This window comes from Abramis brama (assembly GCF_963993115.1).
Source record: "Abramis brama genome assembly, chromosome: 5".
Taxonomy (NCBI): domain Eukaryota; kingdom Metazoa; phylum Chordata; class Actinopteri; order Cypriniformes; family Leuciscidae; genus Abramis; species Abramis brama.
In genome coordinates this window covers 24,620,151-24,634,213 of record NC_139967.1, presented here as the reverse complement: position 1 = coordinate 24,634,213, position 14,063 = coordinate 24,620,151, and the positions used below count along the sequence as shown (strand labels likewise).

Sequence of the window (14,063 nt, the reverse complement as noted above, 5' to 3'; positions counted from 1 at the left end):
CTAACAATTAATTCTTAAATTTTTTTGTATATTTTCCAATATTTTATTTGTTAATTTTTATGTTTGAATGTTGTCTAAGTTGTTAATATAATTGTTCTAAATAAATCCCTTTATAATCAATTAGTTTGGATGGATTTTCATTTATGAGAACCTGTTATATTTGAGTGAAAATAATCCTTATGCCTCATTTTGTTGTCTATTACATGTATATGTAGTGTAATTGATGATGTCTATTCTTGGGCTATGGTTAGACGTCTATTAAATTTTCACTGACAGCCCAAAATCAGCCTTGTTTTAGCCTAGACCCATATTGCCTGTCTATTAGACATATATATGTAGTCATTTAATAGCTGTTTAATTGATGACTGGTCTATTTTTGGGCTATGGTTAGACGTCTATTAGACGTATAAATATAGTCATTCAATAGCTGTCTAATTGTCTATTCTTGGGCTATGGTTAGACGTCTATTAGACGTATATGTGTAGTCATTCAATAGCTGTCTATTCTTGGGCTATGTTTAGACGTCTATTAGATTTTCACTGACAGCCCAAAATTAGCCTAGTTTTAGCCTAGACGTCTGGGCTGTGTTTAGACGGCTATTAGACGCAAAATTGCTTGCTGGGTATGAGTAGGGGGCACTAGATGACAGTTTAAGATGATGTCAGTGATGCATTGTACATTATTCCTACTGGTAATGACTTTATTTTTTACTATGATGATTTGATATTTGATGATATGGGGATGGGGGTACTTTTAATAATGATATTACTTAATTGTACCTTATATTCCTTAAAATGTTTATCACAGTGCTCAGGATTGTTATTTTTTGGACCAAATCGTTAAATAAAGTATAAACAGTGGTAGGCCACTGTCACCACCGTAAAACAGTTTTATTTGTTTTAAATGAATATGCTTACAATATGTTTCATCAGTGCTGTCGAGTTATTAAAGTAATAGTCTATGTTTGTTAAATTAAAAAAAAACATTACTTTTTCTATTTAGGCTTAAAGTAAAAGTTGTATGATGTTAGATCTTTTAAAGGAGCACAAGTGAAACAGTATAAAAAAGAACAAAAGTGAATATTCAACATTTAACAGCATATATATGTACTAAGAATGCCAGATAATTATTTAAAAACTCAATGCATATTAGACCAAATAAATAAAAAATAATTTGCTTTTTATTTTGTCTGACAGTGTTGACAAAAACAAAGTAATAACTGGTGAAACGACTATTTTATGAAAAAAATACAATATGAGGAGGTTGCACCGGTCCGGTGCATTGCTGAACAACAACCAAGACCTTGGTCTATAATGATATAGCCTAGGCCTACTTAAGATTTTGTAATTTAACTAACTTTTTATTTTCAAAATTAAAACCTGCTTTATCCAAATTCCCAAGAATCACTGATGTGTTATGTAAATAAAATGGAACACCAGGGGCCCGTTCTTCGTACGTCGCTAACTCAGTTAGCTGGATTTGATTGTTGACGATTTGGCATGATCTTGGATTGTTTGGTTCTTCGAAGCTCATCCTGGACTTGCTGTCATAGCAACAGGTGCGCAAGCTTAAACCTGCTCGGGAGCAGGCTTATTTCATGTAAACAAGATTAGATCCCGGCTTCATAAGCGGAGCTGATACGGGAAGGGCGGTAGTGCACTTTCTGAGAGATATATTTTTTTCTCGTGACTCGTGAGATTGTCGTTTACATTATTAATTTGTTGGAAACGCACATTTATTTTCGACTTGTCGGAGTCGGGCTTTAACTAGGCTACAGCAAAAACTGTACCCTATTATTTGCGAGTGGCTCTTTCCTTTACACTATTGGAGATGTGGAGAACTTTATGGAAAGTGCTGTCTGTCGTGTCATTCGGAGTTTACCTGGCGATTTAGGTTTAAAAAACAGTTTTAATTTTTTCTTTTATTTTTTTTTTGTGGCATTTCCAAGCCACTTAAGACCCAATGTTGTAAAGCAGTTTTTTTTAAGCAGTTTTATTTTTTTATTTTTTTTAGGCTATCATATTTTTTTATGAAGATCATGCAATCTTGACCATGCTGATTACAGTATATATGTCACTCAGGCTTATAGGCTAGACCAGACTGCCATCAAGGCCTCAATGAAGGGGATTATGTGAACAGAAAGGGGGTTCACAATGTAAATGTGCAGCCCAGTTACTATTGTGATTCTTAATATTCCAGATTAATAATATATCAAAAAAAAAAAAAAGGCAGTTGACAAATCTTCCATATCACAAATGTGAAAGCAAAATGGCCAGGATCTGTGCATGACTTAAGAATTTTCAGAGATTCACATTTATGCACATTATTTGTAAGGAAAGTTCCACAATTAAATATCAAGCTCACTGTATTACACACACTTATGCTGATCCTAACAGAACTGCATTTTTTCATAGGTGATTATGACATGTTCCTGCCTGCAGACAGGTGTTTTATGACCCCATTCCCTGACCCAAACCAGTTACAATGCAGCTCTAGCTCATTGAACAAGGGCACACAATGAAATGAACTTTGGCTAACTAAAAAGAAGATTTCAGTGTGAAAAGTCTGAGGGTTGCACACCTGACAGGGCCTGTGACATTGTTGCATGTGCCATATTACACAACACTGCCAAAAAAAAAAAAAAAAAACACTTTTCATTAAATGTTTAATAAAAGACAAATATGCTTAGTTCCTTGAGTTTTATTTCAATTGTTCTTTGTAAAGAAAAGCCAGTGGTCAAGTGCCTGCAACAAGAGATATTAGACACATGCCTCATTCAACAAATAAAAAGGAAAAGTTGTCCATACACTGCCCACCTGTAGGCCTATGTCTCATCTGTCTGTGCAGACTCTTCTGTAGGCCTTTCTGTTGATGTGGAATCCTGCAACTTATATTGCAGCCATAAAGCATACAAGTATAAATTAAGTAAAGTTATTTATGCACTTGCAGGTAGGCTAGTTCCTCCATATGACAGTTATCTGAGAGGGTTTATTCACTGTCCAGTGCAATGGAAACAAATGGACATTACAGAGTCTTATACTTTCTTTCTTTTGGAAAGTTAGAAAATGTCCACTTACTGCACATATTTCAGCCACTTTCTTGGGAACAGATACAAGTGTTGGTGTATTATGTAAAATTGCACAAAAGAGGAAAACACAATGTCATTACAATGAACTACACTTGGGAAACATGTGATCAATAACTCATGGCAAAATATTTTTACATTAACATAAGTTTATCAGTTTTCACTTTCACAAGTCAAAGCAATTCATCATTACTCAAGATTTAACAGTTGAAATTACTATACAGCCTTAATTTAATGCAGCAAAAATTATTTTACAGTGTAGGCTACTAAGATCTTTTCTTTCTTTTTTTCTCAGCCTTTTTCTTGGTTGCTTTTATAAACAGACAACCGTTTATTTAACAGTGCCTTTTATAGAAGAGAAGAGACTATAATTTAACTAAAAATTACCATTATGTAGAATTTTTTGTTCTTCACTTTTATTTGTTCCCATGTTCTAGTGTGGTGACTCTGACATTACAATGAACAAAGTAATTATGCAATTATTAAAATACAAATAAGGCTAATAAGAGATAAAAACATCTAACATGGCCACTTCTAACGGATTTAAATTGTCTGCTACTTTTTGCCAGCCCTCTCTCCTGGCTTTTGTAGACTTTGAGGTGTTCCCTGGCGTTTTGATTAAACATTAAAATTCCGAATAAACTTCGACTATTAGTTCTTGCTCTGCTGAGGAGAAAAACTGTGCGCGCTCTTTGGCCACGCTGAACAGCCAATAGCAGCGTTGCTGATCAATGTTTCTACTATCGATACATATCCCCTTTTAAACCAGCGCATGAACGCGCAGTTATCTCAGATAACTCAATCCAGCTATACTAATCATAAACAACAGGTGTGTTCGAAGAACCCAATTAGCCGGATCATGATTAGCACGATGATATCATCTTGGATGTGTCATTTGATCTCGGATGTAATAAGCAACGTACGAAGAACGAGCCCCAGATCCTCAAAAGACTTAACGTTACTCCGCTTCGAAACAAACGCATAGCTCGTGTTAAAAGGTGAGATGTCCTCTTACCGTAGGCTACTCTTCACATAGCCTATCTCCGATTATGTTGATCCCCTTGAATAAGTGATAGGCGATATGTTTTGAATATGAATCGATAAACGAATATCATGTGGTCCGACCTGCCATCCATAAGTTTATCACTTCTGAATGACACCCTGTCTGAACAATTTATTACTGTACGAAACAGATAACAAAGCCACGGACTATCCCTGATTGTAGACACTCCTATTAAATCACAAACAAACGCTATAAACTTAAACAGCACCTCGCCTTAATGCTGTTATTTCCTGATGTTAATCTAGGAACATGTTGTACTTGATCTCGAGTGGCGTTCTCAATAGAATGTGATTTCACCGTTCACAAAGTACAGAATGTTCCTGGATCAACATCTTTGTTGATCCTGGAACTACATTCCAAACAACCAATCAAATTTTAGGGCCAATTTACAGTTTATGTCCAGTTTAGACTTACAACCAGGGTCAGGTGCTAATACATCAGTGTTATTCACCCATTATTCCCCTTGATTTAAGGGATAAGTCATGGGTTAAGTTAGGTTTAGGGGTAAGGATAGGGTACTATACTGACAAAGTTATTGGTAACGCACCTCTAATGATTTGTAGGCGACAGTTTATCCCTACATTGTTGGTTGTTTAACTTTCATGTCATGGATTTGTCAGAAGTACAAATAAGCAGGTATAAATATGTCCTGAACCATGCAGCTTCTTCGAATCGTTCATTTGTTTGTTCAAGATGGCGATATCGACTTGTTTCTCAGCCTAGTCTTATGCTCCAGTTAATTCTAAGAAATTGTATACAGTTACAATTAAATGTAAGTTTATTTAGTTAAATACATAAATTAGCCTAGAAGTTTAAAATAAATACTTAAAAGAAAAGTTTTTGATGGTTAAAAAATTGTTTGTGATCGCAAAGATGAAATATAGGCTAATACAAAAATGATCATCTTGCAATTGTAAGTGCAAGTGCAATTAAATAACAAAGTGTAATATACCTACTGTCAGACCTGTATTACAGACCATCAAATCCTGACAAATACAAGTATAGTAGGCTATACAAAGTATTTTATTGTATTTTTAAATGCACTGCTGTAGCCTAATCTAAAAATGATAATATTAATTATTTTTAAGATGGGAATATTAAAATATTTGTGACTAAGAAACAATTACCTATAACTAAAACTTTATTATCACTAAATGTTAAATGCAGGTGATATCACTTCTTTTTTTTTTTTTCGGCGAATACCGAAATCGGTGAATTCATCTGTCCCATAAATGACCTGAACAGACAACAAATCTTGCACTCACTGTTAATGTCAGATAAAATGATCCCACCCTGTCATAATCAGTTGAGAAGCAGTGAAAAAAAGGTCATATAAGGTTGTGCTTGACATTTGTGAGTAAAGACAAAGTGAAAGTTATGTGGTTCTTTGGTATTCCCCTTCATTCAAGCTGTGATTACAAGCAGGAACCTACCGGTTCAGGCACAGACGTGTTTATGATCTGCCAGTGAAGAAGGTATTTGTTTGCTTTTTAATGTTTTGTTTCTAGTTACTTCACTCTGTACATGTTCTGTTATCATTGTGAACAGTCAGTTCAGAGGAGATTGACATTTGTACATTAAAGTGTTGTTTCGTTGTATTAAGAATTAGGCATTGACTAATGACTGATTTGAAAACTGTGACTGTGTTGAATATGCATGTTGTTCTCCAGTGGCTTAAACCTTTTAATTTACTCTAAATTACCAGTATTTCTCTGTATTGTTCTCAGGTTTCTCAGTCTATCTGTGGATGTGGAACAGGACATTTTAGACCATGAACAGTCCAAAGGTAACGCTTTTATTTTCGTTTCATTTTCATTTTATTTTCATGAATTTGTACAATCTGCCCTCATTATAACCTAATCCTCTAGGAAGGAAATTTTAATTTAGTGCACTCAAGGGGTCTGCACTGAGTGTGTAGACTTGGAATTAAGCCTTTCCCCGTTATTATTTGATTCACGGGACCGGACACCAGTTATCTTGCCAAGAAAAATCTTTATTCTTATATGTCAGGAGTGAAACTTGAGAAGATGTTGTATTCATGCCAGGTCTCTGCGTTTCAGTACAGTAAGATTGAGCTTGTATACATCACAGAGAGACTTACAGCTTCTTGTAAGGTAGCAAAACATGTTGCTTGAGCTTTGAAAATGGAACGTATATGTCATGCTTACACATGGCACAATCCACTTTCTATATTAAGAAACTATCCTTGGTGTATACATTCGTGGTACATTTCCATCAGATTGCACACATACCTCTAAGCAAAATATAGCTCATCCCAGATCTCTGCTCAGCATACATGTATAACATACTCTGACTTCACAAAATACATTATGAAATTATTATGAAAATGAATAAAGAAAAAGAATACTAAAAAATAACATTAAACAGTAATTTTTTAGTCTTCAGAGTGAAAAACTATTTTTCCAAAAAAGCCGTAATATGTACCTCCCATTGGTGTTAGTCAAATAATGCACGTATACAGTGAATTTTATAACACTTAATAACTTTTAGACACAAATTTGCCTTTTTTTTTTTTTCTTTTTTTTTTTTCAACAACAAAAATATATCCAACGAAGCCAGCACAATTTATCACTGTATTATTGCATCTCCAACCAACACACAGTTGCCCTGTTACCGAATGATTCAGTGTTTTTGATAGAATCAGTTGAGTGAATAATTCAATGACTCAATCATAAGGACAGTGGCTGTGTTCGAAACCGCATACTGTATAGTAGGTACTACATTTGGTTTTAAACTTGCTTCACAACCATTAAAAAGTATGTTCTATATAGTATGAATGTATGTAGTATGAATTAAATTCGGTTGTACTACATCTGCCATGTTGTCACTGTCATGTGACCTAGGGAATCAGCTGCGTTGCTTCCCTTCCATTCACAAATCCTCTTCCATGGCCTCATAGTATAGTAAAGTGTTCTTAGTTAACGCACTTCAGAATGGCTGCATCCGAAATCACATACTTCCCTACTATATAGTAGGCAAAAAAACAGTATGTGACAAGAAGTATGTCTGAATTCATAGTACTCATAAAAGAGTAGGCAAAAAGTATCCGGAAGACCTACTGCTTCAGGCAAGATTCTGAAGTGTGCATAATATGATGGACACGTTACTATCCCATGAGGCCTCAGGAGAAGAGTTGTGAAAGGTAGTGAAGCGACGCAACTGACGCTGGTAGGTCACATGAAAATGACAACATGCTGGAATGTACTTCGTCTGAATTATATTCATATTACACACATTCATTCTATATAGAACATACTTTTTTAGTGGTTGGCTCATAGTGACCAAAGTCATTTGTTGCCACCTAATACTGACATGATGTATCCTGCAGAAAAGGGTCACTGAAGGACGAATGTTCACTGTTTGTCTGACTTTTTAGTGTCCCCATTGTCAGCAGTCTGATATCAGAAAGCTGGATGGTCAGCGTGCGGTCTGCAGGTCTTGTTCTAAAGTGAAGAGGTGCGTGTTTCAGTTCTGCTGGGCATGTCAGAGGGAATGGCCTCACAATGCTTCGACCACAAACTCCTGCATGCTGCCGAACTGTGCGCTCCGTGCTGCCCTCCTCAGCGTGAAACTGATCAGTGAACCGCAAAGTTCGGTGAAAGGATGCCCGTTCCTCAGGGCCTGTCCTGGATGTCATGCCCTGCTAACACACAACGGTGAGGGGTGCCCTAACATAATTTGTCCACACTGCAACGAGGAGTTCTGCTTTCGCTGCCTGCGCCCAGAATGCTATGACGATTATGACGATGATGACTATGACGATGATGATGATGATGATGATCATGATCCTGAGACCTGTGTGATAGTGGATAACACTGAGATCCTTCGACATCTAGAACTGTAGTAGTGGATAAACGGAATAACTCTGAGGATAAACTACTAAAAATAACATTTAATTTAAATTTGATTGATTTAATAATGGGAAAGGAAAAGAGTAATTACCAAAGAGAATAAATGTTTACTCCAAAAGTTGTGTTTTTCTCTTTTCTTTGTAAGCCAGAGGTGCAGAAATGAATAAAATTATGATTAGATCAAATTATAATCCTGATGATTCAAATAATTGTTTAAGAGAATGAAGAGAAACATTTTGGAACTGAAGAATTCATATTAAATTTGTGATTTTGGTTAACTGTAAACTTCTGCATGTAATTTGATTTCATTATTTGAATAGGCAACAAGAGTATCTTGCCGATTTATTGTAAAAGCTGCAGTGAATCTTGACATTTTTCGAGAATGGAAAAGTTCCTCAGAACATATTTAGATTATGGTAGAGGATTAGGATGCAGTAAAACAGATTCATAATTACAGCATTGATGAGTGATCAGAGCCAGAACTTTCCTTCACTGGTCAGCAGCTGTCGCTATAATCCATCTTTTAAATTAATAGTATTTTTCAAGAAAAACAAACAAACAGCCAAACAACGACACATACAGGCTTATACCTTTCTCAGATTAAAGTAATTTTTTTGAAGACTGTCAATATGGTATCTTTTGAATCTATTTTATTGTCTGTATAAAAACTGAAAGTGAAAGAAGCAGGTCTGTTGGTATTCCCCTGTTTAAGCTTACAGGAAATAAACAGAAACGTTTCGTGTCTCTACGCACAAAGAAGTGGACAGAACACTGAGTCAACCGGTACGTAGCCTACTTATTTAATTTTACTTCTAGTTGTCTGTTCTTCTATAGGCTTACATCCTATTGCAAGAGTCACTGAATAGAATTCAGACTTTTCGAATACACTTGTTCTTGTTGGCAAAAAAAGAAAGATGTTTGAAGTGCCTGTTATTTTACACCTTAGATGTTATTCTCGTGCACATGATTTCTGTCAGGAGTGGAAGACACCGATTTACTTTAAAAACTGTTTTTGGCTTGTCAAAGTAAAATTTTAGTATAACAGATGTAATGGCTGTTACATCAAAGCAGATTTGTCCACCCTTAAAAATATTTTTGATTGATCCATACTGGTGATTTAGCAATGTATAAAATCATGCAAATCATTTTGCTAAATATTAGCCTGAATTGGCAAGCAAACAACTTTGTCCAAAATGGCAGCTATGGGGCAAAGTGAGCCAAATGCTGTGGGTTAAATTGAGCCAGCGTTTTAACTTACCCCACCATAGAGCACTGTAAATTTAAGTTAATTATCTTAAGTATAAACTGGTATAATTTCAATGTAATATTAACTTGTTATGTTTATGTTTATATGATGGGAACAATCAAATAAACTTATCTGATAAGAACCAAAAGATGCTTAATCATATATATATATATCTTTCCACCTGTAGTCCCTAATTTGCCTAACGTGTTCGACATTGAAGGTTAGAACTTTGGTCTTCAACTTATTGTTTCAGAAATGCAAACAATTAAAGATACTGAAATTTCAACTTCATTTGGTTGGTTTTATGTTGTTTAAGTTAGCTTTCAGAAAATAAATATGACTATTTATAACAAGAAATTTGGTTATTAAAGTAGTTTTTAAAAGAGATAAATTATCTTTAAAATTTCACATGGGTTTGATTCAGATTCAGTTGGTCAGTTTACACCCAGATGGTGCTACTTACCCACTGACTCGGATCAACTTACCCCTAATATGGGGTAAATTTAGCCATATTTTTAGAACCCTTTGTCAGATGTATTCTGATCATTTTCAATGATAGGAAACATTTCTTACAACTTTCATTGTACTCCTGCCTAATTATCTCTTTTCTTGAGGACCACATAAGTAAAAAATGGCTCATCTTACCCCACTCTCCCCTAATGTCTGTGTGTCAGTGTCCTCAGATTCCCTGCCAGCACAGTTTTCCATACCTTTGTCTTACCTTTTCCTTTCTAATCCGCTGACCCTCGTCTACTCTCTCTCTCACTCAGGTTTGTCATCTGTGAATGTAGTCCAGGAGGATTTGAGCCATGAACGTTCCAAAGGTAGACTGACCGTGCGAGAGCTCCGATATCCATCATGACGTCAGACATTTTGTACACGCTATTTTTAGGCACTTGTTCTGACATAGTATAGGAGGGGAATTAAGCTCTTAGACTTCATTTAGCACACTATGCCAAGGGGTCTGATTAACTGTTACGTAGTTTTCCACTGATAAGTGTCTAGAAGAGCCTTCCTGGGTTAAAACTTTTAGGGTCATTGAACTATAGCTATCATTTTAGTTCTATTTTAGATGTTAAATTGTGAAAAATGTACTCCTAAGGCAACTAGTAAGATCAGTATTTTATTTATTTTTTTGCAGTTTTGATTCTGTAGTTGAATGAATAAGCTCATGATGTAACTATGTCAGGGTCAAATGCTTCAGATTTGGGTTGTAAAGTACATGAGTCATTGTACTCCCATACTGTTCTTGATTAGGCCAGAGCATTATTTAAGGTAATTGTACTTGAAGTAGGCCTACTTTTGAAGAAAAATACTTGTTTTATTATTTTTATTTTATAGTTTTATTATTGTACTAGTTTTATTCCTTTAACTAAAATAATTTATTTACCCCTCAGAATGTAATTACACCTTCAATTACGTCAATAAGGCTACATATTTCACTGGTCATTGTGTGTGTGTGCCTATATATATATATATATATACAAAATCTTAACTACCTATTGATTTATGTCAATTTATAAAGTTTAAAAAAAAAAACATTTATGGAAATTGTAAATATTGTGCAAATGTTCACTCAAATAAATATTTAGCTGGATACTGTTTAAAAAAAAAAAGAAAAAAAAAAGTGGAATAGCAAGTTAATGGAATCTGTGAAGTAGGGCCCCTCTTTATTTATTTGTGTGACCAAATCCCACAATTTTTTTTCCTCGTTTCCCAGTGTCCCATTTGTCAGCAGTCTGATATTGGCACTCTGGATGGTCAGTGCGCGGTCTGCAGGTCTTGCTCTAAATCGAAGCGGTGCGTGTTTCAGTTTTGCTTGGCATGTCAGAGAGAATGGCCACGCGACTCTTCGACCACCAAATCCTGCATGCTGCCGAACTGTGCGCTCCGTGCTGCCCTCCTCAGCGACACAAAAATCAGTGACCCACAAAGCTCGGTGAGAGGATGTCCATACTTCAGGGCCTGTCCAGGTTGCAAGGCCCTGCTTACACACAACGGAATAGGCTGTCCCAACATTGTCTGCCCTCATTGTGATAGACGCTTCTGCTTCCGCTGCCTGCGTCAAAGGTGCTTCGGGGTAATAAATGTTGAAGCCTTAGCGCTTCTTACCCATAGGCTGTCCTTCTTTCAAGATGATGTAAGTCCATGTAGAGTGGTGGACAACAAGCAGAGTCTTACAGTTTTGGGACTGTAACGAGAAAGTTTTGAACACAAAAGACAAATGACAACGCTGAAATCATACCTAATGAAAAACACCCAGTTAAGGCCTATCCTATGTGACTTATTAAGGAATACTGCAAACATGTTATTTTAAAATTTGCTATTCTTGTACATGTTTAGTAACAGGTAAATAAAAAACAGTTTAATGAATGTACTATTGTAATGTATTAACTAATGTATTATTGTAAGTGATAAGTGATATCTTTTTTATCTTTTTTCAAATATGAAATGCTGACTACATATTAATATCAATAAACATCTTTTTAAAATCTTACAAAATCTTTGTTTATTCACCAAAATCAGAATCTTTGTAATATTATGAATGCCTTTAGGACCCAATTATGTTGCAGGACATTGATTTTGAGAGATAAATGTCTAGAAAACTTTTTCTTTTTTTTTGTCAGTCAATTTAAACATATGCCTTAGAGTTTACTGAAAGCTTTTTAAGATACAAAAACATACTTGTAAAAAAACTTGAATACTTGTAAAAATAGGTTTGCCAGAGCAGTCTCCAGGCCTGCTTGGTTTTTGGGGATCTGATTACACTCTTTGATTGGCTAAATTTATAAACACAGAAGCATCTTCTGAAATTCAATTTCTTTTACATAATTGTTGCCATTCTCCTGCTCACTGGTTTACAAGTTCATATTAGGTGTGTTGGTTGAGGTTCAGAAGGTCAGCAATATGGGTTAACATGACCAGTGTTTTTAAGCCCACCTGGAATGCCACAGGTTTTCTTGGCTGCATCAGGATCCATCCTGCACATCTGCATGAATGAAGCTTAGTTATCAGCATAGCAGCTCTGAAATGACTTACTTTGATATGCCATGTAGATATAACCTACATCATTCACCCAAATATGAAAATACTCATCCACATATCAGTCCTTGACTTTTTTATTGTGCTTTTATATAAGGAACATAATTAAATTTAAGTTGTTATTCACTAGAAATATTTTGCTTGACAGCCGTGGTCGCTGCATTCACTTTAATTGTATGGAAAAGCAGCTTAGGGGCCAATCACAAAAGAACACATTTTTGTTTGCAAGACGAAGGGTTGCGAAATGAAAAAAAGTCTGCAAGGTCTAGAGATGCATTTTTAAAAGTTGAACTTGATTGCTGTGTTTTTAGAACACAGTGTCATGCCCGAGACGCTACAAAAAACCTGAGACATGAGCGCAACGATAAAACACATACTTCTAGCTCATATTCGGCTACATAATAAAACTAGTAAAATGCAGCGCATTGCAATGTAAAAACGCATTCTTCATAACCTTCTGCCATTTAAAAAAAAAAAAATAATCCTTTTGTGTTCCACAGAAGAAAGAAATGTAGGTTTCAAAGGACATGAGGATGAGTAAATAATTGTAGGATTTTCATTGTTGGGTGAGCTATTTTTTTTTAAACTACTGCAGTTTTACAAAAATACTGCATACACAGACACATTTTTGCTGTATTTGAGCATTTATAAACTTTATCAGTTTTTAATAATTTATAAAACTTTAAACAGTTTTACTATGATAATGTACTGATAATTCTTTGACTAATAATTCAAAATTATTTTAGACAATGTTTGAGGCTACCTGTATCCCCCCACCTCATCTCTCTCTCTGATTGGAGGTAAGAGGCTTGCCGGTTGAAGCTCAGCACAACCCAATCTGACTAATCTGATTATCTTAAAATGGACTCCTATCAATCATGAGCTAGTGTGAGACACACACAAGCAGGCCTAGTGCTAGTGAGATCAGACAGTTACTTATTGCTGGTTAGAAGTATTGGGCAGGAAACAGTCATGACCGAATGAAAAGCCTTAAAGGTTTGTGTTTATGTCCCCTCAACCTCTTGACAGTATTATGACCTTGATCAAGACACTTATGGTGCTGTAACATGTCCTGATGTACTGAAAAATGATGTAAAAAAATGTGAATGGGTGGAGAATGAGACAAAAGATATATGCGCTTTGTCTTTCTCTGTCCGGCACAGCATCTTGGGTCAAAAGGTGAACTTTGTTTCCAATGCTCCAACAGCACTCTGATTAATGTGAGCCAACCACATAGTGTTTAATAGGGCTGTGGTCAAAGCTAAGCCAATATTGCCAGTGGCCGCATGGAGGTCCTCTTTCTGTTAGGACCATTAATGGGGCCAGTAAAGGGGAAGGAACGATTAAACTGGATCAAGTGACAGGCGGCAACATTCTGTCAGGAAACAGACTCGTAGATGTAGGGTGTAACAATAAACAGTCTTCATTTAAACAGGTAGATGATAAATACATTGCAGGCAGAAAACAACCATGAAGGTGACGGGAGTAAAGAATATGCACAACTTGGATAAGTCCTAGACCAGACAATGATAACATGGGCATGTGTGTGGTGCAGGCTTTTGTAGTGTGGAGCAGATGAGGGTGATTGCTGGCAGGTGTGGGTGATTATGAAGTGAGTGCAGGTGGGAGCCAGGGAGGATGATGGGAAGTGTAGTGCAGAGGTGACAGGTGAATCATGACACATTCAAAAACAGACCAAACCATTACTTTACTTTGAGGGAAAAGAATGGTCCAAAACATACACCACCATTCAAA

At 35.8% G+C, this 14,063-nt stretch overlaps 1 protein-coding gene across 1 annotated transcript; it reads left to right on the top strand.

The window, feature by feature from the left end:
* Nucleotides 1–8,554: 8,554 nt before the first annotated feature.
* Nucleotides 8,555–11,768, top strand: LOC311082644 (uncharacterized protein). The gene is made up of 3 exons (XM_084113594.1): nucleotides 8,555–8,803; nucleotides 10,037–10,090; nucleotides 10,987–11,768. Exons 2-3 carry the CDS (start codon nucleotides 10,076–10,078, stop codon nucleotides 11,461–11,463), a joined length of 492 nt encoding a protein of 163 aa, XP_083969720.1. The 5' UTR covers nucleotides 8,555–8,803; nucleotides 10,037–10,075; the 3' UTR covers nucleotides 11,464–11,768.
* Nucleotides 11,769–14,063: the final 2,295 nt, after the last annotated feature.